Source organism: Aspergillus nidulans, chromosome VII, assembly GCF_000011425.1.
Source record: "Aspergillus nidulans FGSC A4 chromosome VII".
NCBI lineage: Eukaryota > Fungi > Ascomycota > Eurotiomycetes > Eurotiales > Aspergillaceae > Aspergillus > Aspergillus nidulans.
In genome coordinates this window covers 2367763-2391617 of record NC_066263.1, presented here as the reverse complement: position 1 = coordinate 2391617, position 23855 = coordinate 2367763, and the positions used below count along the sequence as shown (strand labels likewise).

Sequence of the window (23855 nt, the reverse complement as noted above, 5' to 3'; positions counted from 1 at the left end):
TCAGGCTGGTCTCAGTGCGCTCACAATAGCAGTGTGGACAGAACTGCGGGTGACCGCAAATCCAAAGAGGCCCTTGATGATAGAGAGAGTTAACACAAGGGAATTGATAGTATCAACACAAAGCTAGCGTGCAATTAGCAGGTTTTCAGATGGGAATGACAATAAAAGGGAGGATGAGTTTGGGTTGAAGGGCGCAGAAGAGTAGTTTGGTGGCCAGGCCGGCCAGAGTTCGCGATTTTCCCTTTTGGTGAGGCACGCGTAAAGTGGTTCTTCCGCAAGTCCTTCTCTTCCTGTCTCCTCCCTTCCTGCCAACAACTCACTGGTAGAACAACCCGCTTGCATTTATCTCGATTTATGTCACTTGGTCTTGATCATTATATCAATAAGTCAAGTCTTCTGTGTTCGCAAACTTGAGTCTACGCCAACGCCTGCCTGGCCATCTGATCCCAGGATCTAACCTTCCGAAGCAAATTCAGGCCCTTTATCGCCTGGCTTCATCGTGTTGGTCCAATAGACGGATTGAGAAAGCTTCTGTGATACGCCACGCTTCCTGTTGCATTTCGGCGTGAGCTAGTGCTCCAGCAAGGATCATATCTTCCCGAAAATAGGGCAATCAAGTGACCACCCATTAATTCGATTGAGCCTTAACGGTCTTGCTTACTCCTGCAGCATCATTGTGCTGTCACGTTAGGAGCTGCGTCTGCGACTCACTACGCTTCCGGCTCTTGATAACTGACTGCCACCAACGTCCCGGACTTCAACCATTTGCCTGAGACCTATCGCCCACGAAATGGCACCGGCTGGCCAAACTACCTATCAGAAGGACGAGAGGGTCCTCTGTTTTCATCATGAGATCCTCTATGAGGCGAAGATTCTCGACCTTCGACACACAGATCCTGATGATCGAAAGAGCCCATATGAGTATCTAGTCCATTATAAGGGCTGGAAGAACACGTATGTATCACTTATTTGCTTCAATCCGTGATTAATGCTCTGAAATCTACGCGCATTTGGTCAAATGTGTGCTGTGATCTCTTGTTATTGGGAGGAAGATTTTGTGCCTAACGCCCCTGACTTCCCGAGTGGCAGCTCGTAACCTTGGTGGGGAAAATGGCAGCGCGTCCTCTATAAATCTTGACGGACTTATACTGACCTTTATGTGAAACAGATGGGATGATTGGGTACCCCAAGATCGCCTTCGTAAATTTACGGAGGAGAACAGAGAGTTGGCAACCACCCTTCGTCGGGAAGCCGAGGCTGCGCTTCGCCAGAAGAGCACGAAAACCTCTCTGAAGAAGAAGGGAGGCTCTGACCACAGCTCCGCCCGTGGAAGCGAGGAAAGACAAACATCTGTTCCTGGCCGAGGGACTAAACGGGCCAGGGATAATGATATTGAAAAGGTCCGTTCCCAGTACCTGCACAAATGCCGCTAAGTGAGGGGGCTTGAAGCCACCGCTACCACGTCGGTCGTTATGCGTAACGTATGCTGAATTTCCTATCTAGGAGGAACATTTCTACACCCGACCATCAGTGAGAATTGTGATGCCAGACAATCTCAAATCGCTGCTCGTCGATGACTGGGAAAATGTTACGAAAAACCAGCAAGTGGTGGCGTTGCCAGCCAAGAGCTCGGTTAATCAGATCTTGGACGACTATCTTAAAGAGGAGAGACCCAAGCGCACTGGTTCATCCGAAGTAGATGTGCTGGAGGAAGTGGTCATGGGTATACGCGACTATTTTGACAAATCTCTTGACAAGATTCTTCTCTATAGATTCGAACGGGAGCAGTATCGTGTCCTCCGCAAGAGGTGGGAATCTGAAACTGCAGACAAAGGGCCCCTTGATGTCTATGGCGCAGAGCACTTGACACGCCTTTTCGGTATGATCCCCAGCAAAGCAAATCAAGTAGTTTACGAGGTAACACTAATCTACTGCTAGCCACGATGCCCGAGCTCATTGCGCAGACAAATATGGACCTTCAATCAACGAACCGACTTCGAGAGGAGCTATCAAAATTCACCATCTGGCTGAGCAAGAATTCTAATCACTATTTTGCAACACGATATGTCACCGCAAGCAATGAATACATTGAGAAATCACGCGGCGTCCCGAATCCAGCTCCTGGGACTGCCACCTCGCGACTTGTTTGAAGTGACTCCTGTTAGCCTGGCAACGGGCTCGCGAAGAGCTTCATCATCATGTGCTTGAAGCTTTTCAGTTCTGTCTTTTTATGTCCTCAAGTCCTTATCTCTTTTCGCTATTTAATCATGTCACCTCTCGCAGCAAATGGCCGGAACACAAATTTTGCCCCTTTATACCTATTGCTGGGATTAAATATTTCTCTTGTATCAATATATTATTCGAATGGCAAATTCAGAAATAGGATGCGAACCTCCATCAAACAGACACTTAGGAGCTAGAAGAGTGAAGAATAAGCTAAAGGTGAATATTCACGTTTTATATTGGTTTTCACTCCAACTGAAGTCATCTGACATATACAGCTATACAGCTACCCAGTAAACCCAACAGCGGATTGCTGATCTTTCGACTGAAAAGGCCAGCCAACAATATTAGAAGGCGAAGAGGAGGGCGTAGAGGCGACGATTGTCGAATAGTATTATTTGAATAATAGAGAAAGATAATAGCCTACTACGCCACCAGCTGCGTAGCATCATCCACCGCGCACCGTGCCGCCCGCTTCAAGTCCGGCTTCCAATCCGTCTCGCGGTATCTTGTCCACGCGCTCAAGCCTTCAGGAGGCTGAATACTCAACGTATCATACCCCTGTTTAATAATACGGTGGACCTCACGCGGACTCATATTCTTTTTTTGAGCCGCCGGAATCGGTGTTGGGTTCTGACTTTGATCACCGTTGGCCTTAGTGGCGGCTTTGTCTGCATCAGCGCTGGTCGTGCCTGGATTGAACAAGAGCGTATAGAAATGTGTGGAAACGGAGATGAGTGTTTCGACGGCCGCAACGTGGATATCCTTGTTTGCATCGGCGGATTTAGAAAGGGACGAAGGGGTGTTGGAGGACGAGGTGGGCTTGAGATTGTAAACATCGCGAAATTTGGCGATAATGGGACCCGTTTCGACGAGTTTGTAGAAGAGGTCGTCGTAGGAGGCTGGGTCGGGGAGGAAGGTGTCACCTGAAGAGACGCAGAATGCGATAAGGTCGACTAATGATGTTGTTAGGGTTGATATATGTGGGCTTGTGGTTAGATCGGAGACGTATGTTGTTAGGAAGCGCATGAGGGAGAGCAGAGTGCGCCAGAGCTCGGACCAGTGGTAGGAGAGGCGAATCCTGTTCATGGAAAGGTAGGTGAGAACCCGGAGAAGGATGGCAATTGTGTGGCTGTAAACCCAGGTTAGAGATGCAAGATTTACGATGAGGATCCTCATACCTGTATATTTGGACATCGAGACGACGTCGAAGATTGTGCGAAATGGCATCGATTGTAATGTCGAAGATAACTGTCGCGAGCACTCTGTCTCCTGCCACAAGGGGAAGATAGGGCTGCCTTTGGCGACAGAGACGGACTTTTCGCTTGCTTTCTTCGCTACAGAGCAACTTGCACGAAGTTGAGTCCTCTGAGAGAATTCGAAGAACAAAAAGGCTAAGCTCTGCGTAGTGCCTAACGCGCGTGGAGCGATAGGCGTGATGCAAGAGATAGGAGGTCAGGGAGAGGAAGCTTGAGAAGGGTGACTCCTCAGTGTCTTTATCAGAAGGGGAATTGATTAGATGGTAGCCAAAAAGCTTATTCGCGTTGGTGAAGTCATAGGTTGCTAGCAAGATGGCTGCTTGTTGCGCGGGTCTAATCTCATTAGCAAAGATACGATGTAGTGGTGCAAGGATTTAACATACAAAGCCGCAAACATCTCTTTTGCCTCCTCCGGCGAAGGAGGAGTAGGCTTCTCTTTTCTGCCTGGTGCCAGCACACCCAGTCCAAAATACATCAATGTTCCCATCAGGGTCCAGCCCTCAGGGAAATCGTCCTGTACCGCCACATAGCCGTTCCTTAAAGCACCACATGAGAGACCCACGCCTTTAATGATCTTTTGGATGCTTGTTTCATTTACAAAATCATCGAGCCGCAGTTGATATGGGTTCTGGAACTCAAATTTGTTGTAGTTGGCAAGCAGTCCCAGTAGTAAGAAAGGCTCGAAGACTTGCATCGGTGACTCCGACTCATGCACAAGCTTGAAGTAGTTTTGTCAGCATTTGCACACTGTTGGAAGATGTCATCGGTGTAAATGGACTACCAACTTTCATAATTGAAGGGAATAGATCCCGATGTGTAAAGTACGATACTAGGCTCGTCTTATAGGCTCCACTCGTCATAGCAATAGCTGTCCTAATGGCCATGAATCGAATATCATCTGCGGGAGTATTAGCTTATAGTCAATGTTGCAAAGGAACGACAAATGCTCACTGTTGCTACCGCTGCGGATGATGCTGTCCAAGACGGCAACGAAATTGGATATGACCTGGTCAACTTTGTCGAGACCTGCCAGAACAGTAATGATGTCGGAGCTAGGGTTGGTGTACTTCTTTTTAAGAATACAGGCTAAGAAGACCGTCAAGGTCTGCGTCTGCCTTAGAAACCGGACGACATCTTTCATGTAGGGTCACATACCTGCAGAGCATAAGAGTTCACCGGGCTGGATCCGGAGGCAGCCTCCCGGATTCCACGAGCAAAGAGCTGCTGAGTTTGTGACTGAGATTGTTAGCAATTCATACGTCCATCATCAAAAGCCATACGGACCTGAAGGCTGAGTGTCTCATCTGGACTAAGAGCTTCCAGGATGGCATTCAGTTGGGCCCGATCAGGCGGCAGCAGGAAGAATTCCCTCCAAAACCCCTCCGAGGGTTCAGCGTAATCTGAACTCTATAAATTGATTAGTATAGGTCTTATGTAGCGTTTCAGCGGCGACTGGGATGGTACTTGGAATAGATTCTCATAGAGCTGAACAACTTTGGGCTTAAAGGTTTCGGGTCTACTTTGCTGCGTTAAGGGGGATTCCATGATGGTAGACATCGTCCGCAGCCAGCATTGCACGAAATGGCGATGATGAATGATGAGGAGCGATGACAATGAATACTGAGGAAGCTATCTCGTCTTTGACTCCATCCAGCTCAATTCGAGCTGTCTCAACAACCGTGTAATTCCTCAGAGCGGCCACATGTGACATGGCCGACCCAGCCTTACATGTGGCTTGAATTCAGGCCACATCTTGGCACTTCTCAATAGCATTAGTCATACCAAGTCACATGATGCTTACTAATTTTATGCTCTGAGTTGCAGGGCGGGTGGCTCATAAACCGTCTTCAGAAGCGAGCTATATAGACACATCTCCCAAAGAAGAGGCTAGAAGCTGGGTGTAGTGATGAAGGATTAAAGCGCACTTGGTTCCGAGTGTCGTGATTACCAAAATGGTTGTCAGCTAAGTTCTCAGGAGATAGCATAGTGAGTGGCGCCATCCTGTGTAGAAACACCTTAATGGTGATTGGCGCACCCGGTTACTCTGACTGGCGACTGCCCCGTTTTAACCGATTCCGCCGCCAACTGCTGCTGGGAACTTTTCCGCCTCCAAACCACTAAAGAACACGAACTGCTACCGAGTCACTCAGCCTACTTCGCCTTAAATATCAACTTGTCTTATAGAACGAAAACAAAAACCCGATAGATACGCCATCTTCCCTCACATCATAGATTTGTCTGCCACCATCAATTGTCTTCACACACCATGTCGCTCTGCAAACCAACGATGCAATATTCGGTGACATCATCCGCCTTCTTGCGCTGCCTGAAGCAGCCTCCTAGCATACGCATGGCGCCAAATTACCGTCTCTTCTCTTCATATGGGAACGCTCATCGGTCGTCGAAGCGCGATATGCAGACAGCAACGGCCTACCGACCTCATACGTTGCCTTCTTCTTTCCCAATTTCGCCCAGTCCTGGAGCAAAGGATTCCTCTGTCGCCGCCGACTTTGTCCATTACCGCGAACCTGCCCAACGTAACTCACAGATACAGAACACTGAGCTAAAGGCAGATGTCAACCAGGGAGAGCCCCAGAAGTCGAAGCCCGTTGAATCCACGCCCACCACCTCGAAACCCGCCGAGAAACCTCGCAGGAAGCTCCGGCCTCGCAAGGCGGCTATGAAACTGACGCCTATTGCCGTCGAACAGCTTCGGAAGTTGCTGTCGCAGCCTGAGCCGAGGCTTATCCGAGTTGGTGTCAAGAATCGTGGCTGCTCCGGTCTCGCTTATCACCTAGAATATGTCGATAAGCCAGGCACTTTTGACGAGGTCGTCGAGCAGGACGGCGTAAAGGTTCTGATTGACAGCAAGGCCCTTTTCAGTATTATTGGCAGTGAAATGGACTGGCAAGAAGATAAATTGAGCGCGAGATTCGTGTTTCGCAACCCTAATATCAGTGAGTGTCCTCCTTAACCGGAGCTTGCTTGTTCCTTTTGCTAACGCACGATTTAGAGGAGGAATGTGGCTGTGGCGAATCATTCATGGTCTAGCGTTTCATATGAAACTTTCCCTTGGTTATACATTATGACCACTGCTCTCTTGAGCTGTGTCCTCAGTGCATCGGGCGGCGTTCTTTCGGATGATTGCTTAGAAATACCTTATTAATGATTCCCGGGGTATTTATCCCAACACCTGTACAACACACAAGGCTCGGTTTTCCTGGCCTGTTTTCAAGCACCCTGATCCTATCACATTTTCACCTTCTACTGAGCAGCGCTATAGAACGACCAACACGAACTCTTTCGAATTATGAAGTGTAATATTTGTAGCCGCCCTCAGTAAGAGCATCAGTTTTCTTCTACAGTCCTCACTAGCCCATGGCTATCAACCAGGCACCTCTGCATGAACGGACGGTGAACCTATCGCTGTACGGGAGTACAAATGGAGGGAATACTAGCCGAGAAGTACTTCTGCGTGGAAGTCGGCAGTTGAGAATAGAGAATACTACACTATAAACGCACGTATAGAATCGAACGGTGTTAGGGTGAGGAGTATGTATCCTACGTAAGGGCTTTCCATAGAACTTCTAACTGCTTATTGCACGATATCACGTGGCGTGAGATCATTGTCGAGGCAACCACAACCCATTATTGTCTTTACACCTTATGAGAGAGCTTGCCATGACACACATCATCTAATACTTCAGAAAAGGCAATTATAGGCAATGTTGCCCCCTCCAGGTGTATTTGCTCCTAACCCTCCGGGGCCGGAGAACAACACTCTCTTCATCACAGTACGCTTCTCCGCGTCAATACCAGACCTCCGTCTTGACATCGACTACCCCGAAACCACCACAGCCACAGGTCTCAAGCAAGCCATCCGAGCTCGGCTCCCACCAAGCTTATCCTCGCATCGTCTCCGTCTGATCTACGCTGGTCGTGGTCTCGAAGATACCACCCCGCTAGCTGTCTCCCTCAAGTTACCACCTCCCTCAAATCGGTTCTCCAAGTCATTATCGGCACCAGACAAAGATGCAGCCAGCGAGGATACCAGTAATCAGGGCATATCTACAAAACGGGACAAGGGCAAGGCACCCATCCGTGAACCACCACGGCTCTATGTTCACTGCTCAATTGGTGATATTGTCTTGAGCGCCGCAGACCTCGAAGCCGAAGCTGCGGCTGTTTCAACGCTTCAAATCCAGGGTCACAACTCACACCGGTCTAACGATGAGAAAACCAAAGATTCTCACTCTCGCCAGCAAAGTCATGACGGCCAAGCCTCTTCTTCCACGATACCCGCGCCGCGAGGATTCGACCGACTACTATCAGCCGGGTTTACTGCGGCAGAAGTCACAGCCCTCCGATCTCAGTTCATGGCTACTCTATCTGTTTCTCGTACTCGGGATACGATGCCTACTGGGGCAGAACTACGTGAGCTTGAGGACAGATGGTTAGATGAGGGGTCATCGACAATGGCGACGGGCGGAACTGTCGCGGGTGGAGAGGGAGTTTCATTCACGGATGATGATGGCGGCTTTGGGTCGAACTCAAGGGGAGCGATCGATGATATGCTCTGGGGTGCTGTCATGGGGTTCTTCTGGCCTGTTGGTTGTGCGATGTGGTTACGTAGGGAGGAAGGCGTCTGGAGCTGGCGGAAGGGGTTGGCGGTGTTTGTGGGCGTGGTGGTTAATATCGCCTTCGGAGCGATGCGCATTATGGGTTGATAAGGCGGCCTGCTGGGATCCAGGCTGTGGTTAAGGTGATTTATAGAGGTTTTTACGTTTTCACGTTTTCTATGATTAGATGACTACTGATGCCCGTGATACCCGTTTCTTTTGTTACTTTGTCGCCTCGTTAGCGGGAAGAGATGCAGTCAACGTTGGGTATGTCAGAAGATTAGTACTGGTTTATTATCATGAAAGCTGAATGGATGGTGCTATCATACACGTTCCACTACTGTCGTGAGAAGAAAGTCAATATGCTCCAATGAATCAGATCCAAAGCCCGCTCGAACCCGATGTCTAGCTGAATTTGCTGTAGATAACAGCAAAAATCAATAGTATCAAAACAGTAATAATCGCAATGGTTATTAACCGATTCGTAGCCATCCTGCACGAAAAGGACATATTAGCTTGGATTCAAGAGCCGTCGCTTTTGAAGTCGAACCGATAAAAGGACAGCATAGGGGTGACAGTACCTACGAGCCATTCCCTTCAGAGTTTTGATGCTCTTGTCCACATTACTTTCGCTCTGTCCCAACATCCCATGAGTATGCGTAATAGTCTCTCTCTGCTGATGCAAATCAGCCAAAACATTGGCGCCAATGCCTTCCGTCTCCAAAGCAATTCGCTGGCTCTCCCGCAGCCGAGCGGAACTCCGTTCTAAGCGTTCCGTTCCGGAAAGAAGTTGCTGTCTCTGCTCCAAATGTGCATCTTGTGGGTCGTCGGTATAGCGATCACCAAAGAGCGCCTTTCGGTCATCGGAGAGAGATTTGAGTTTGCGTTTGGCCTCGTCAATATCGGTTGCATAGTTACGGAACCGAGTGTTAACTTTCGATCGTGCTGCGCTAGGAATATTCTGCTTCTCCAGGCGCATCTGATCCAACTGCGGGGAAGTTAGCTCATTTGTGACCTTGCTTCATATGACGCTGATTTTGTGTCCGACTCACCAACTCTGTTGCTTCCTCTAGGGCGCGTTCCGCCTGTCGGATGGTTGAGTTGCGTTGCTCACCGCTCAGCTCTGCTATCTGATCGAGTTTCTGGTTTAGATCGGCTTGGACGAGGTTGAGCTCCGTCTCATAGCTACTGAGCATCTCAGAGCCAGCGTCGGTATCCAGAGGGTTCGACATGATGACTCAGTGACCTAGACTGGTTTTGTTTTAAGGGCAGTAATTCACGCTTTCTTCTGCGAAACTATATTGATAGACCTCGGGTTCGTTGATGAGGCGAGAGCTGGTAGACCGTAGCCGGTCCGGAAATGCGGCAAAGGGACAGACGCCAGTCCAACGACTCGAAGGCAGACAATGACGTAAATAGACGCTTGAAATGAGTAGAGAGAATCAGACAGGAAGAGAAATGAACATGAATTGAGAAGGTGATGATGACGGTTGAATGCAGCGGCCTACGGATCGCATTCAAGGCGACCGCCACGTGATTGCTCGCCCAGGCGTTTCCGTATCGGTTTGGGAAGCTTCATCTTGGCTGCTTTTGTTTCCCAACGCTACCTTGGTCTGAATTCTTCGAAGTATTCCAGCGCACCAAGTGCGGTAATATTACTTATATAATCAAGACCAATGATGGGATTCTGGAGCTTGTCATAGGCCTGAGTCCGACTTCTTATGGATCTCGATCGGGGCCCCCCCCCCCCGCCCTTTTCAATGCGATTGTATCCACGGGCACTTATCCAACTGCAGGGTCTGGCAGTTGTGGCACGTTTCTCAAAGCTACTGACACTTACATCACTACGTTCATCTGGTCAGGCTTTACGCCTAGCTTATACACCGCAATGGATTAGACCTATCTCTTCAGACCTATCCGTCATCTGATACGGTCAGCCTTCCTTCCAAGGCTACATCGGCAATTGGTGCCCGTGACGCAGCTGGAACGTTGGATGACTTGCGGAATTCGATTGACTATTTCCCCGGCGTATTTTTCTTAATAACTAGCCACTATTTGATCCTGATTTGAGCTCCTTTTCGCTCATGTCATCCATCATCCACATGGGGAGAAGCTGGGGCTTCGACTGATGAGGACTGATTCTGAGACCAGCACATATAGGTTCATATAGTGCCACCCAACCTCGATTTGTTCAACAGATCGATTTGGTCGGATATTTGGGTTTGCATTAAGCTCTTGTTGCTCATGGGGATCTCAAAGCCTCGAAAGGTTGCTGTTGTAGGTGGCGGCCTCACTGGAATCGCTTCCTTTTGGGCTCTACGAGGATCAAATTTTGATGTTCACTTGTTCGAAGCCTCTCCAACACTAGGTGGGCATATAAAAACCCTGGCGTTGGAGAATAAGGGCAATCAAATACAGGTTGACACCGAGCTGCCAACATTCAATCCTAATGCTTGCCGTCAGTATTGGTCCTTCCGGTTTACTTTACCCGGCTGACTATCATAATTAGCAAACTTGACCTCACTGCTTCGGTACTTGAAGATTCCTACAACAGAAGTCCCATTTTCGTTCGGCGTCTCAGACAATACATCTGTCTTCAAGTGGCATATCAGTATTTTGAAAAGCATTTTTCTATGCCCTCGATTACTTTGCAAGCTAGAAACTTACCGGCTGTTATTGGACGTCATCAGTCTGAGGTGTCTCGCGGCTGATATACTAACAGAGCCGATTCCTGAGAGTGCGGGCCTTCAGGACTCAACTGAGCGCTATCTTCAGGAGAAGGGATACCCCAACAGCTTTAGGGATCGATATCTCACCCCATTGCTTTCGACTCTGTGGAGGACAAACGCGGGGAAATTTCTCCCGAATTTGCCCGTTAAGGTACTCGCTCACTCCTTGCACGAACATCAGCTCCTCTCCATGTGTGAGAATATGCCAAAATGGAAGCGTATCAACCCTGGGGTTAGATACCTCGTCGACGCAATAGCTAAAGATTTTCCCCCTGAGAGATTGCATCTTCAGACGAAGGTCAACGAGATTGCCCGGCGGTCCAAATCACAGTATGATCTCTTGACGTCTGACGGTAAACATTCGCGTTTCGATCATGTCATACTCACGGTAGATGGCCCTGAAATCCTTCGACTATTATGCTCAACTGTAACTGAAGAGGAGAGCCATGTTCTTCAGTCTTTGGCAGTGACGACGAATATTGCAGTGCTGCACTCAGATTTTCCCGTAAGCAGAATCAGTTATTGCCCTATATTCTAGCTTCCGCTAAGTCAGAGATTATAGGCAACGGCCAACCATGTTGCGCCGGATTATGAATTTATTAAGGCGTCTAGCAACTATCGACGACGGGATCTCGTACCACCAAAGTTCTGCTCGAGATACGATGTTAATGTGCTCCAAAACATTCCCGCCTCGCGTTTCGGCGAGGTCTTTATAACCTTTAATTCACTCTCACCACCCCACCCCAGCCTCGTTCAGGGTGTATGGGAGTTTACTGAACCCGAACCCTCCGCAGATTCACTAGGCGCGCAGTCTCGCCTTGCTTTGATTCAAAACACACGAGGTCTAAGCTACGGTTTCTGCTGGACAGGCCGTGGACTTTTAGAGGACTCGATTACCTCCGGACTGAGAATAGCGGTCGAAGATCTTGGAGCCACGGTTCCTTTCGATGTGACTTTTCATCCTCATCCCTTGGACTCACCTGAATTCTCATACAAACGCTCAGGACTTCGGTACAACCTGGTTAGGACAGCTCTAGAGGCAGTCCGCACTGTTGTCCTTGTACTAGAGATCGCTTTGCTATTATTGGGTCGTATAGAGACCCCTGTACTCAAGACCAGGACTCCCCTTGATCGGGCAAGCAGGATTAGTGGCACTTTTTAATGGCTATATTACGGCGTCTCGGGAGACATTTTGGCTACACCACTGTATGTTGGAAAGATCTCGAGGAGATTTATTTCATAAATCTTGACATCAAGATGTTGATTTTCAAGGGGAAAAACCCGAAATTTCGCCTTTCCATTACATTAAATCTTTTAACACATAAAACATGGTATACATACTATTACCCAGGAACTTCGTCTGTTAAGCTTTTCTTTTGCGCCCTCCTACCCTCTTACTTTGACGTGCAGGACAACCCCAAGCCACTCCGGGATAGACCGTCTTATCCGCAAACCAAAGATCATTAATAAAGAAACTTCTCACTATCCTGATTGACAATTGCCGCACTTCGCTTAGAATCAAGGAAGAGGTCCTCGCACTCCGTAACGTCTGCCTCCTCAATCCCTCCAGGCCGCCCGTTGACCCGCGCAAGAATGCTTGCCGGTGTCAGCAGCTGTAGGGCATACCGCAAGCTGACCTTGCTACCGTGCTCGGCAACCTTGTCTAGAGCAGGATCGGTGATGTTGAGGCCTTCCGTCTTGGCGCGGAGACGAATGATGGTCTTGATTTCGTCGGGTGAGTAAGGGTGCGTAGGGATGATGAGGAGACGAGCGAGGAGATCGGGAGGGATACCGTGGGCGGCGGAGATATCGTCAGTGCCACGGATGACGGTGTGACCGCGATTTGAGGCGAGGATAACGATGGGCGATATCGAGGACTCGAGGGCGCGGTTGAGGTATGTGAAGCATTCGATATCCAGCATGTGCACCTTTATAAAGCATTTTAAATCAGCAAAGCAGCGGAATGGTTAAGTAGGCAGCAATACTGACCTCGTCAATGAAGAGAACGCCAGGAACAAGCTCAGCGACACCTTGATCGATGTAGCGGTTTACTACCTTGTTGATCTCTTGCCGAAGTTTGTCTGTGATTTCGGTTTTCTTGGGCTTCATAAGTTGTCCCATCATGCTCATAACATCTTGACCACCTTGCGGCCGAGCGTTGGCAATATCTAGGTCGTGTAATGTGACGTCTTGCACGATTTCCTTCTTCTTGTGGACTTCACCCTTCGGAACTGGAACGTACTCCTCGGCCTCCAGGTCGAACTCGGTTGCGTAGGCGTCAGATCGCCCTACTCGTTTGCAAGCTCCCGTATTCGCTTCAATGTAAATGACATCTCCGACAGTGACGCGCTCTTTTTGGATCGCTTCGTAAATGCTGGGGTCAAGGCGCAGCTTCTTTGTGCCCTTAGCAGACTTCAATCCGATAATAAGATGGCTTATTGTGCGACCATAGCCCCCCAGTGGATTCTCAGCCTCCTGGGGTGTGAGCTCTGTGACTTCGCCTTCATATACCTCTTTCGTTTCCCGCACACGGAGTCCTAGCCAAGATGTTAGCGTTTGAGCTCCCAAAATGTCATACAACCACTCCATACCAATTGCTCTCCGAAAGTTTTCCATAAGCGCTTCGGTTTTCTTGACCTCAGCGGAGTAGATTTCACTACCAACGATCGGGCAGAAAGGAACCTTCGTCCCAAGTTCCTGAGACACAGCAAGGGCAAGAGCGGTCTTTCCAGTCCCTGGGCCACCAGCAAGAAGAACCGCCCGGCCCGCCATCTTTTTAGCCTTGATTAAGTCTACCACGACCCCGCATGCCTGTGAATTTACGTTAGCCAGTCCGTTTACTTCTTTTGCAGCTCTCGTACAGAGCTCAAAAGGGCGTCAGGCAGGGAGCCATTGCGTCGCGTACCTCTCGAGCGGCGGCCTGTCCTACCCAGCCATCGCCGGAGACTTCCGCAGTACCATCTGGACGTAAGCCGAGGCCCTTGATATGCGTGTGGGCAGCTGTTCTGTTGTCGCGCGAATTGCCCTTGACCTCGCTGATTTGGACCATGACGAATGCGGGAAGAGAGTTCTTTCAAAAGACACGGGGAAGATCAGAATATACTAGGTAGCCAATTCAAAGACAACGAACCCAATATGGAAAAGAAGAAACGAATTATTGATAATGAGGAGTCTAGAATGCAGCTGTTGCTGAAATCCGTTCGCTATTATGCCAAGGCGGTCAGCAACTCCAAATTCTTCCAACCAAATTGTCTCTAGCCTCATCAACAGCACTACTCGTCCTGCCTCCTGACCTTGCCATGCTCCAGCTTGTTTGAGACTCTATTCAGAAGCATTGGCAGGCCCCTGACCATTCACCATGTCTTTCCAATCCTCTCTCTACACGGCTTTCCGGAGCCTGTCCTTGACAGCCTCGAAACGATCGTTCTCGACAACACGACCTGCCCAGAAGCTCCCGAAAGTACCGGACTACATTCCGCCATATCCTTATGGCCCGAATTACATGTTTCGTCAATCCAACACCGGTCTCTACGGTGGCGCAACGATTCAATTTGGAAATAAGATCTCCCAGGGCCGGAACGAAGGGAAAACGCGTCGGTTCTGGAAGCCCAACGTGCGACGAAAGAAGCTATGGAGTGAAGCACTTCAACAGTTCCTTTTCATCAAGGTTACAAGAAAGGCTTTGCGAACGATTCGAAAGGCTGGGGGCCTTGATCAATACTTGTTGGACGATCGGCCTGCGCGAATCAAGGAGTTGGGTGTTTTTGGATGGAAGCTTCGATGGCAGGTGATGCAGACTGATAAAATCCAAGAGCAATTTAAGCAAGAGCGAAAGCGTTTGGGACTGCCAGAACCGCCGTCATTTGAGGAGTGGTTGAAACAGAAGGAGGGTGAAGTCAAGGCGCAAGTGGAGGAACATACCAACATTGCCGAACTCACGAAGCCAACCTACAACGAAAAGAACCATTAACGTCAATTCGCATGACAATTCTAGCGCGAATTACCGTTGAGTATTTGTATTATATGATGATTGCCGGACATTAATCCCGAATCTATGGGAACTTAGATTCTCTGAAGGGACTTTGCGGGACTCCTCTTCACTTTGCTTTTCTGCTGTATTTATACTCTACAGGGCCATATTATCTTTCACCAATACTTCTGAATCCTCGCAATCTGCACGTTCAAGCGCTTTTCCTCAGCGTTGGTAGTCATCCAGCCTTTCGGTCCAAGGATGATCCCAGCGGGACTGAGCCTTGTTATCCGCATCCGGTAGTAGTATCATGTCGGCTGAAGCTTTGCTTCACTTCTGACTCCCACTTCCTCTAGACTCTTTCAACAAAGGATAAAACAGGATGCGATCATTAGTTGACAAGTTAAGCACCATGCAATTTGCCGTTCCACCTAGAAAGGGCTTTAGCCCTGCACCCTACGCTCGCACCTCATTCCTCACCTTCCAGCGTCGCAAACAGCTTAAAACGATCATCATTCTGAGTGTTACCTTTTTGGCTGTCTTCTTCCTCTTGTCGCATCCTTTCTATCCGAGCATCAGGACTGCGGCAGGTCCAGTTGGATCTCCTGGTGTCGTTATCGTGACCCTTCTTGACCGAGCAATGTACAGCGACACTTATCTACAAAAGATCATCAAGAATAGGGAAGATTACGCCCAGCGGCATGGTACGTGGCAGTTACAAGGATATATCTTTCAATTCTCTAAAGACTTGTCACGCAGGCTACACAAACATCTTCGCCAATGTATCCGACTACAATTCATACATAGGCAATTACCCGCGAAGTTGGGCTATAGTCCCCGCAGTCCGACATGCAATGGCATCGCATCCTTCCGCAACGTACTTCTTCCACCTAGACGTGCATGCGCTATTCATGAACTCAAACGAGTCGCTTGAAGCCCGACTTCTGAACAGGCATCGACTAGAATCTCTCATGCGCCGGGATGTCCCAGTTGTACCTCCGGACAGCATCATTAGGACATTCTCTCACCTCCAGCCTGAAGACATAGACCTGATCATCACCTCCGACGCAGAGGACTTGAGCACAGGCAGCTTTGTGCTTAAACAGGGCGACTTTGCTCGCTTCTTCCTCGATACATGGTTCGACCCTCTGTATCGAAGCTATAATTTTGCGAAGGCAGAGACTCACAGTTTGGTACGATATCCTTATTTACTCATTTTCATCAATTTTATTTGATTACAGTTTGGTTGACGATTAGGCTTCAACAGGAACATATTGTCCAATGGCATCCAACTGTTTTGGCTCGAATGGCTCTGGTTCCTCAGCGAGTTATGAATTCCTATAGCAAGGAATCCACTCGCGCTGCAGTGGATGGCACATACAAAGATGGCGACTCGATAATCCGGTTCTTTGGTTGTGACACTGATCCCAATCGAGACTGCGAAAGAGAGATGAAACCTTACTACAATCTGTGGGCAACTAAGGTGGAGATCAAATAAGCATTTCTGTTGGAACGCGATGGCAGGCTTACCTGCATAGGGCTCGACAAGGCAGCATGTTGGCATCATTTCTACTTTTTATAGGTGTCTAGCGAAGAGCATTTCAATCTTTATGGAAGGCCCCACTGGCCAGTAATATAGTCTTTATTATATTCATCAGCGAATTGTCTTGTGGTAGAAGTAGAACGTCCTAATAGACCATTATTCGAAACTCATTGGCGGCTCCGGCCTGCACCTTACCATAATCAACCCGATGAAAACCACCGTAACATGCGTGCTGCGTGCCACCCGTGTTCTTTCTCTGACGGCATTAGGTGTCCAATTTGTGACCCTAGAATCCCGGTTCCAATAGTCTGAGCCCTAAATCAAACCGGGGATCATGGCATATCTCTTTCGCTTGTACTTATCGCCAAACTCTTTCCGGTAGTTACGCTCTTTCTTCTTTGCCCAAAGAGCCATCTGCCCAGCTGCGACGGCGATAAAGAACAACACGCTCCAACTCAGCCCACTGACAAGGTAAACGCCAACCCAAGAGACAACCTCGAAAAAGTAGTTCGGGCAAGTCACAGCGCTGAAACCGAATCCGGAAGGGATACCCCGTTCGGTAGTACCTGGGCGGCGGAGGTTACGTAGCACCAAGTGAGTGTTGAGGTTTGCCAGTTCTCCGAATACGTAGAGGGCGAGACCAGTGTAGACTAGGGCAGGGCTGACGCGCCCAGTTGCCGCACTTGAATCAGGTCGGAAAACCCAGTAGGCGATGTTGCAGCCGGCTAGAAGCCAATAGTGACCGCTGTTCTTGACGATATTGCGCGCCGGCATCGTAGCATTGCTGAAGCGGTGGACGAAGACGGTTTCGTATTCGCGCTTCAGGAAGTGCACGACGAGAAGCGCACAGACAAGACGTTGAATGTCAGTTGGCTGGGGAATATTATCAAAGTTGTAATAGAGGTACGGGCGGAGTGGGTAGAGGAAAAGAATTGGAATCACTAGAGGGCCGAAGTATTCGACAATAAACACAGTGCGCCAACTGATCTGGGGACCTAGGGACGCAAACAGTGAGCAAGAGTAATCATGAGTCGATGCAACAGCTAGAAATATCGGGCATACCTAAGTCCTTCACATGAAGAACGGTCTTGTCATTAAGTCCAATTTGCTCGATAGTGCTGTCCTTAGAACTGGGAACCACGGCCCGGTCGGCTGCTTTGGTAATTCGCAGACGATGAATGGAATAGCCAGAAGCTATGGCTAGTTGGCTGTAAAGCTCCTGAGTCGAGGCGTCGGAAAGGATCTGGACCTCCTTAGGGAGCTTCCTGATCGGTTTTCCTTCACCAATAAGTCAGTTCTGTTCTATGAGGTCCAGGTGCATGCGCCAAAACTTACCCCGTGACTGAACAGTCAGTGTGACTGTGGAGGGAGCCATTGGAGTTTACGTGCAATTGAAACCAGGAAGATTGCTCACTGAGAAATGCTCGAGTACGTTTCAATTGATCTCGAAATTGAAGAAGAGAAGTGTAAAATTGGAAGACAGGATTCTGAAGAAAGCCAAGACCCAAGGAATTGTCTTCGAGCTAGTTAGCCTCGGTCATGATCACGTGGCTGGCGATCACCCGGGATCCATCCATATGCAACACAGAGTTCTGCTTGGAATAGAACAATAGTCAGTCCAAGGACAATTGGTGGTCTGAACAAGGGGTGGCCATTGGGCTTACGCTTCGTGCTCGTATACCGGCTTGAGATCCTTAACTTACACATTAATTCAACCATACTCGGGGCCATTATCGCTATTCGGCTTAGTACCATGTCCCATCCGCGGCTCATGGTGCCTTGGGGGCGATGCTCAGCTCTGGGTGTTCTAGAGTGAACTATGAGGGGCGTCGCTCAGCCTCAGCTGTCACTTCTCTGTGCATTTTTCAACAGGATGCCAGTATGAAGGAGAATAACATCGCATAAGCATCGGTGAAGCTAAACTAGAGCAGGCCTAAAGCTGAGCCAAATGATTCCACTTTCAACAGCTGACAATTTCTATCAATTCTGTGCATCGCCCTGCAACGACAATCTGATTGTCTGAGAAATAAACGATATCTAAAGCATCAGCTGCTTTCCGCTTGAGCTTGCCCCAAGTCAATTACGCCGACAACGAATTGAGGGGCCAACAGCCGACAGCTCAATCTATTTTGTACTAGACATCGGCCTAGCCTCTTAGTCTAGTCTCACCCTCCTATGATGTTCCACGACAGTGTCATCGATCAGTGAACCCACTCTGTCAGAGACTAAGACCGGTCATGTTCGTATCCAGCCTGGCTTGCGTTAGCCTACAACCCAGGTGTTGGTCGTGACTGGACCTCGATTGGATTCACAAACGACGACGAATTGAATGCCTTAGAATGTCAGCTTGCGCAGCAGTCCAGTGGGGCATTTGTCGCTTGAACTGGCTGGCTGGCTGGGCTGCTGCAATCCACCTGGATCTGCTTTTCTCGTTCCACTTATAATCTATCCTGATATTAACCCATGCTGGTGTACTGCCAATTAGTATGTGGCTCGTTCACGTAGGTCTCAGCCGCACCGGCGGGCCCCGTCTACCGAGGAATGCCTGTTTATCATTCGAGCTCTTGCTCTAACCTTCAATATAAAATGAAGCCTCTCCCATCATCTTCACTGGGCTACTCAACCTCCTTATAAGCCTAAACCAGCTTTTGGTCTCCGTTTCTGTTAGTGCTTGGGCTTGGCGTGCGCGTTCCAGTGCCTTATTGGGGTTGTTGTCTTTTATTCAATATCCACGTTGTAGGAGCATCTCTCTGCTAGTGATTAATAAGGTATGCCTCTTTCCTTCACGTGAGCTTAGCCAGCAACGAGCCCTACATAAATACTAAAAGCATGGCTGACATTGCATAGGCAGGCTTTAGCTTTCGTTGTAGCTTCTCCATCATTTATACTATCTATAAGCACCTGGTTCACGATGGGTGAAGACAAAGAAACAAATATCCTCGCCGGCCTCGGAAACACCATTTCCCAAGTAGAAAACGTTGTTGCGGCATCGTTACGACCTTTGCCAACGGCAACGGGTGATGGAACCTACGTTGCCGAATCCACTCAGACGGGCTTAGCCAAAGATCTGAGCCATGTCGACCTCAAGGATGTCCGCACACTCGCCGAAGTCGTCAAGAGTGCGGCTACGGGAGAGCCGGTTGATGACAAGCAGTATATCATGGAAAGAGTGATTCAGGTCAGCTCAGATTCCAACAACAAGTATGCGCAGGCTCTGAGGCTAATCAACATCTAGTTAGCTGCTGGCTTACCATCGACATCTCGCAACGCTGCAGAGCTAACCAAGTCATTTTTGAACATGCTGTGGAATGACTTGGAACATCCACCAGTTTCGTAAGGAACCAGGAGTCTGTAGGCTACCTCGGCTGTCTGACAAATATATAGTTATCTAGGAGCTGATTCTATGCACCGCAAAGCCGACGGCTCGGGTAATGTAGATTATCCCAGTTCCAGTCTTCTACCTACTGTGCTGACTTTTCGATGATAGAATCGTTTCTGGCCTCAACTTGGCGCTGCTGGTAGCGCGTACGCAAGATCTGTTCGGCCCAAGACGATGCAGTCTCCATCCCTGCCCGATCCTGAGACTATTTTCGATTGCCTGCTCCGCCGGAAAGAGTACAGGGAGCATCCTAATAAGATATCAAGCGTTCTATTCTACCTCGCTTCAATCATTATTCATGGTTAGCCAGTCCAGTGATTGAAGGTAATGATGGGTTTGCTAATTATCTTCGAAGACCTATTCCAGACAGACCCTAAAGATAATTCCGTGTCCAAGACATCGTCATATTTGGACCTCTCACCTTTGTATGGCAATAATCAAGACGAGCAGAACCTTGTTCGTACGTTCAAGGATGGAAAGCTTAAGCCAGATTGTTTCGCTACCAAGCGAGTGTTGGGCTTTCCTCCCGGCGTCGGCGTTCTACTGATCATGTTCAACCGCTTCCACAACTATGTGGTTGATCAATTGGCGGCGATCAACGAATGCGGCCGATTCACCAAACCTGACGAGTCCAACGTTGATGAGTATGCTAAATACGATAACAATCTCTTCCAAACCGGGCGACTGGTGACTTGTGGGTTGTACGCAAATATTATCCTAAAAGATTATGTCCGAACGATTTTGAATATAAACCGGACAGATAGCACCTGGAGTTTGGACCCCAGAATGGAAATGAAGGATGGTTTATTAGGTGAAGCAGCAGCAATGGCAACCGGGAACCAGGTGTCAGCCGAATTTAATGTCGTGTACCGGTGGCACGCTTGCATTTCCAAGCGCGATGAAAAATGGACAGAGGATTTTCACCGTGAAATCATGCCGGGAGTGGATCCAAGCACACTATCGATGCAAGATTTTGTCGCGGGTCTTGGACGGTGGCAGGCAGGACTCCCACAAGAGCCACTTGAGCGCCCATTCTCTGGCTTACAGCGTAAGCCGGACGGTGCATTCAACGACGATGACCTGGTTAATCTGTTTGAGAAGAGTGTTGAAGACTGCGCAGGTGCATTTGGTGCGTCTCACGTTCCAGCCATCTTCAAGAGCGTTGAAGCTCTCGGTATAATGCAGGCTCGGAGATGGAACTTGGGAACGCTCAATGAGTTCCGCCAATATTTCAATCTGGCTCCTCATAAGACCTTTGAGGATATCAACTCCGATCCGTACATTGCGGATCAGCTCAAGCGACTGTATGATCATCCAGATCTTGTGGAGATTTACCCTGGTGTTGTTGTGGAAGAAGCCAAAGACTCCATGGTCCCTGGAAGCGGCCTTTGCACGAACTTCACTATATCCAGGGCAATCCTTTCGGATGCGGTGGCATTGGTTCGCGGTGATAGATTTTACACTGTCGACTACACTCCGAAGCACCTTACGAATTGGGCCTACAACGAGATTCAGCCTAACAACGCCGTCGATCAAGGTCAGGTATTCTACAAGCTGGTTCTTCGCGCATTCCCAAACCATTTTGATGGAAATTCTATCTATGCTCATTTCCCCCTTGTCGTTCCCTCGGAAAATGAGAAAATATTGAAGAGCCTTGGGGTTGCCGAGAAGTATAGCTGGGAAAAGCCCAGTCGTATCTCTCATCCGATTTTCATCAGCTCTCATGCCGCGTGCATGTCCATCCTCGAAAATCAAGAAACGTTCAAGGTGACTTGGGGTAGGAAGATTGAGTTCCTTATGCAACGCGATAAGCACCAATACGGGAAGGACTTCATGCTGTCTGGAGACCGGCCACCCAACGCTGCATCGCGCAAGATGATGGGTTCCGCCTTGTATCGCGATGAATGGGAGGCTGAGGTCAAAAACTTCTACGAGCAAACAACTCTAAAACTCTTGCATAAGAACTCCTACAAACTTGCGGGCGTTAACCAAGTCGATATCGTTCGTGATGTGGCCAATCTCGCCCAAGTCCACTTCTGCTCTAGCGTCTTCTCATTGCCACTGAAAACAGACTCTAATCCTAGGGGTATCTTCGCAGAGTCGGAACTGTACAAGATAATGGCTGCAGTTTTCACTGCCATCTTCTACGACGCAGATATTGGGAAATCGTTCGAGCTAAACCAGGCCGCCCGTACTGTAACGCAGCAGCTGGGCCAGCTAACTATGGCCAACGTCGAGATCATAGCCAAAACCGGCTTGATCGCTAACCTCGTGAACCGCCTTCACCGGCGCGACGTGCTTAGCGAATATGGCATCCATATGATCCAGCGTCTACTGGATAGTGGTCTCCCAGCGACAGAGATTGTATGGACTCATATCCTTCCTACGGCCGGTGGAATGGTGGCAAACCAAGCACAACTGTTTTCGCAATGTCTGGACTATTATCTCTCGGAAGAGGGCTCTGGGCATCTTCCTGAGATCAACCGACTGGCCAAGGAAAATACCCCGGAAGCTGATGAGCTACTTACACGCTAGTACGTAACCTCTTTGTTGTCTTTCCCGAACGCGCACATACTTACCGGAGCAGTTTCATGGAAGGTGCTCGGCTACGGTCATCCGTTGCCCTGCCTCGAGTAGCTGCGCAGCCCACGGTCGTAGAAGACAATGGCGAAAAACTCACCATCAAAGCTGGCCAGGTCGTTATGTGTAACCTGGTAAGTCATGGCTGGATGTCAAGACTGTTTAGTCCTTCGCTAACGGATTCCAGGTCTCTGCGTGCATGGATCCTACTGCCTTTCCAGATCCAGAGAAGGTCAAACTTGACCGTGACATGAACTTATACGCCCACTTTGGCTTTGGGCCCCACAAGTGTTTGGGCTTAGACCTATGCAAGACAGGGCTGAGCACGATGCTAAAAGTACTTGGACGCTTGGACAATCTCCGTCGTGCTCCTGGAGCGCAGGGACAGTTGAAGAAGCTTTCTGGACCTGGCGGGATCGCTAAGTATATGAATGAGGATCAAAGCGGCTTCACTCCCTTCCCGTCAACTATGAAGATCCAATGGGACGGCGAATTGCCCCAACTGAAGGAAGATTTTTAAGACTCATGGTATGATGCTATCTATATAGCCAGTATCACATGGATCGCCTTGTACATTATGATAAGAGAGTATTTCTGTTGGTGATTTCTTGTGCACGGTCTTAGTGGAAATATATTCTTTGCCCTGGATTGTAGGGCTGAATACTTCTGTTTCATAATGTCAGGTTCTCTGCATATGAACTGTCAAAGAGTGCCTTGCAGTTTTATTGGCAAGACGAATTATACCTCAGTCCAAGCTTTGTAGAAAGGGAGATCATTTATTAGCCATATACCTCAGCATCTGTTTTATATGATCTGTTGTCTCCAACTGACCGAACAGCTTTAGGTTACCACGAGGGGTAGGTTTGACCGTAATGAATTCATGCACGCGCATGACAAGGCACATAGTTTATTCATGGATAGACCAGAGAGCAGAGAGAAGGTACAAATAAAGAAAAAGCCAAACTCGAGTCTCGATAAGGACTTTGAAACTACCTTTGCGAGGAAGCGGGATGCGCCAGGCACGGTACTAGCCGTTACAATACTAGATACTAGATTACTGCTCGAAGGCGGGAGGCTCGACTCCAAGCTATGGGCAGCCCATCACCAACCATCATCAACATCATCGCATCCCTTTGCTTGTCGCTCTCATACTTCCCCCCCACCTTTCTTCATCACTCCTCCTATCCTCTATCCCTCTTTCTCCCCGTTAGACAATATACCTTTATTTCTCGGGGATCTCCTCCTGAATTTGCTGGCTTGGACAGTCTTCCAGGGTTGACGACCTGCACCGTTTTCCCTGCTGTTCTGCCAGCGGCTTGACTTAGCCAACTCCGACCGATTCACTGAGGTCCAGCTCATCAGAGTCCCCATCCCTCAGGAACACCAACTTCGCCTCATTCTTCGCTTTTTCGGTTCAGGATACACCGTAGAAACGAAACGAACCAACTTCTCGTGCTTCGCTGTCCGACTTTGTTCTCCATCTTGCTTTCCACTTCTGTCGAGGAAAGTCTCCGAAGGAAGAAGAAAAAAACGTCATCCATAAAAGATTCTCT

General features: G+C 48.9%; 11 protein-coding genes across 11 annotated transcripts, besides 1 other annotated feature; 7 read left to right on the top strand and 4 right to left on the bottom strand.

The window, feature by feature from the left end:
- Positions 1-23855: part of a sequence feature (contig 1.29 1..525887(1)) that runs on past both edges of the window.
- On the top strand, positions 332-2150 carry ANIA_01976 (chromatin modification-related protein alpM; the record flags this gene model as incomplete). Its single annotated transcript, XM_654488.2, has 5 exons — positions 332-617; positions 670-954; positions 1169-1400; positions 1504-1879; positions 1939-2150. The coding sequence occupies exons 2-5, from the start codon at positions 791-793 to the stop codon at positions 2148-2150; spliced, it is 984 nt and encodes a 327-aa protein (XP_659580.1). The 5' UTR covers positions 332-617; positions 670-790.
- ANIA_01975 (ARMH3 family protein) lies at positions 2650-5195 on the bottom strand (the record flags this gene model as incomplete). Its single annotated transcript, XM_050612923.1, has 8 exons — positions 4974-5195; positions 4767-4889; positions 4638-4718; positions 4434-4551; positions 4268-4380; positions 3866-4200; positions 3405-3815; positions 2650-3355 (listed from the first exon to the last, which is right to left on the bottom strand). The coding sequence occupies exons 1-8, from the start codon at positions 5037-5039 to the stop codon at positions 2650-2652; spliced, it is 1953 nt and encodes a 650-aa protein (XP_050468777.1). The 5' UTR covers positions 5040-5195.
- Positions 5608-6791, top strand: isa1 (Fe-binding Fe/S cluster assembly protein ISA1). The gene is made up of 2 exons (XM_050612922.1): positions 5608-6439; positions 6496-6791. Exons 1-2 carry the CDS (start codon positions 5749-5751, stop codon positions 6531-6533), a joined length of 729 nt encoding a protein of 242 aa, XP_050468776.1. The 5' UTR covers positions 5608-5748; the 3' UTR covers positions 6534-6791.
- ANIA_10241 (DSC3 family protein) lies at positions 7208-8209 on the top strand (the record flags this gene model as incomplete). Its single annotated transcript, XM_654486.2, has 1 exon — positions 7208-8209. One exon carries the CDS (start codon positions 7208-7210, stop codon positions 8207-8209), a length of 1002 nt encoding a protein of 333 aa, XP_659578.2.
- On the bottom strand, positions 8376-9547 carry ANIA_01973 (v-SNARE protein VTI1). The gene is made up of 3 exons (XM_050612921.1): positions 9154-9547; positions 8683-9089; positions 8376-8594 (listed from the first exon to the last, which is right to left on the bottom strand). The coding sequence occupies exons 1-3, from the start codon at positions 9331-9333 to the stop codon at positions 8507-8509; spliced, it is 675 nt and encodes a 224-aa protein (XP_050468775.1). The 5' UTR covers positions 9334-9547; the 3' UTR covers positions 8376-8506.
- ANIA_01972 (uncharacterized protein) lies at positions 11021-12098 on the top strand (the record flags this gene model as incomplete). The annotated part of the gene is made up of 2 exons (XM_654484.2): positions 11021-11335; positions 11393-12098. 2 exons carry the CDS (start codon positions 11021-11023, stop codon positions 11990-11992), a joined length of 915 nt encoding a protein of 304 aa, XP_659576.1. The 3' UTR covers positions 11993-12098.
- Positions 12117-13973, bottom strand: rvb1 (RuvB family ATP-dependent DNA helicase pontin). The gene is made up of 4 exons (XM_050612920.1): positions 13736-13973; positions 13422-13641; positions 12820-13367; positions 12117-12758 (listed from the first exon to the last, which is right to left on the bottom strand). Exons 1-4 carry the CDS (start codon positions 13877-13879, stop codon positions 12294-12296), a joined length of 1377 nt encoding a protein of 458 aa, XP_050468774.1. The 5' UTR covers positions 13880-13973; the 3' UTR covers positions 12117-12293.
- ANIA_01970 (mitochondrial 54S ribosomal protein YmL24/YmL14) lies at positions 14121-14985 on the top strand. The gene has a single exon (XM_654482.2). It carries the CDS (start codon positions 14189-14191, stop codon positions 14798-14800), a length of 612 nt encoding a protein of 203 aa, XP_659574.1. The 5' UTR covers positions 14121-14188; the 3' UTR covers positions 14801-14985.
- On the top strand, positions 15213-16298 carry ANIA_01969 (putative alpha-1,6-mannosyltransferase subunit; the record flags this gene model as incomplete). The annotated part of the gene is made up of 3 exons (XM_654481.1): positions 15213-15504; positions 15608-15993; positions 16068-16298. 3 exons carry the CDS (start codon positions 15213-15215, stop codon positions 16296-16298), a joined length of 909 nt encoding a protein of 302 aa, XP_659573.1.
- ANIA_01968 (trans-2-enoyl-CoA reductase (NADPH) TSC13) lies at positions 16659-18116 on the bottom strand (the record flags this gene model as incomplete). The annotated part of the gene is made up of 3 exons (XM_654480.1): positions 16659-17386; positions 17679-17702; positions 18047-18116. The coding sequence occupies 3 exons, from the start codon at positions 18114-18116 to the stop codon at positions 16659-16661; spliced, it is 822 nt and encodes a 273-aa protein (XP_659572.1).
- Positions 19255-22822, top strand: ANIA_01967 (protein ppoA; the record flags this gene model as incomplete). The annotated part of the gene is made up of 7 exons (XM_654479.1): positions 19255-19521; positions 19579-19676; positions 19728-19776; positions 19831-20023; positions 20078-22256; positions 22310-22436; positions 22490-22822. The coding sequence occupies 7 exons, from the start codon at positions 19255-19257 to the stop codon at positions 22820-22822; spliced, it is 3246 nt and encodes a 1081-aa protein (XP_659571.1).

Bases quoted from the DNA above. Each gene is read 5' to 3' on its own strand.
- isa1 (XM_050612922.1), top strand. From the start codon at position 5,749: ATGTCGCTCTGCAAACCAACGATGCAATATTCGGTGACATCATCCGCC. The intron at 6,440-6,495 runs GTGAGTGTCCTC...CGCACGATTTAG, and splicing joins GTTTCGCAACCCTAATATCA to AGGAGGAATGTGGCTGTGGC.
- ANIA_01973 (XM_050612921.1), bottom strand. From the start codon at position 9,333: ATGTCGAACCCTCTGGATACCGACGCTGGCTCTGAGATGCTCAGTAGC. The intron at 9,090-9,153 runs GTGAGTCGGACA...ACTTCCCCGCAG, and splicing joins TAGAGGAAGCAACAGAGTTG to TTGGATCAGATGCGCCTGGA. The intron at 8,595-8,682 runs GTACTGTCACCC...CTTTTCGTGCAG, and splicing joins CTGAAGGGAATGGCTCGTAG to GATGGCTACGAATCGGTTAA.
- ANIA_01970 (XM_654482.2), top strand. From the start codon at position 14,189: ATGTCTTTCCAATCCTCTCTCTACACGGCTTTCCGGAGCCTGTCCTTG.
- rvb1 (XM_050612920.1), bottom strand. From the start codon at position 13,879: ATGGTCCAAATCAGCGAGGTCAAGGGCAATTCGCGCGACAACAGAACA. The intron at 13,642-13,735 runs GTACGCGACGCA...GTAAATTCACAG, and splicing joins GACAGGCCGCCGCTCGAGAG to GCATGCGGGGTCGTGGTAGA. The intron at 12,759-12,819 runs GTCAGTATTGCT...TGCTTTATAAAG, and splicing joins GCGTTCTCTTCATTGACGAG to GTGCACATGCTGGATATCGA.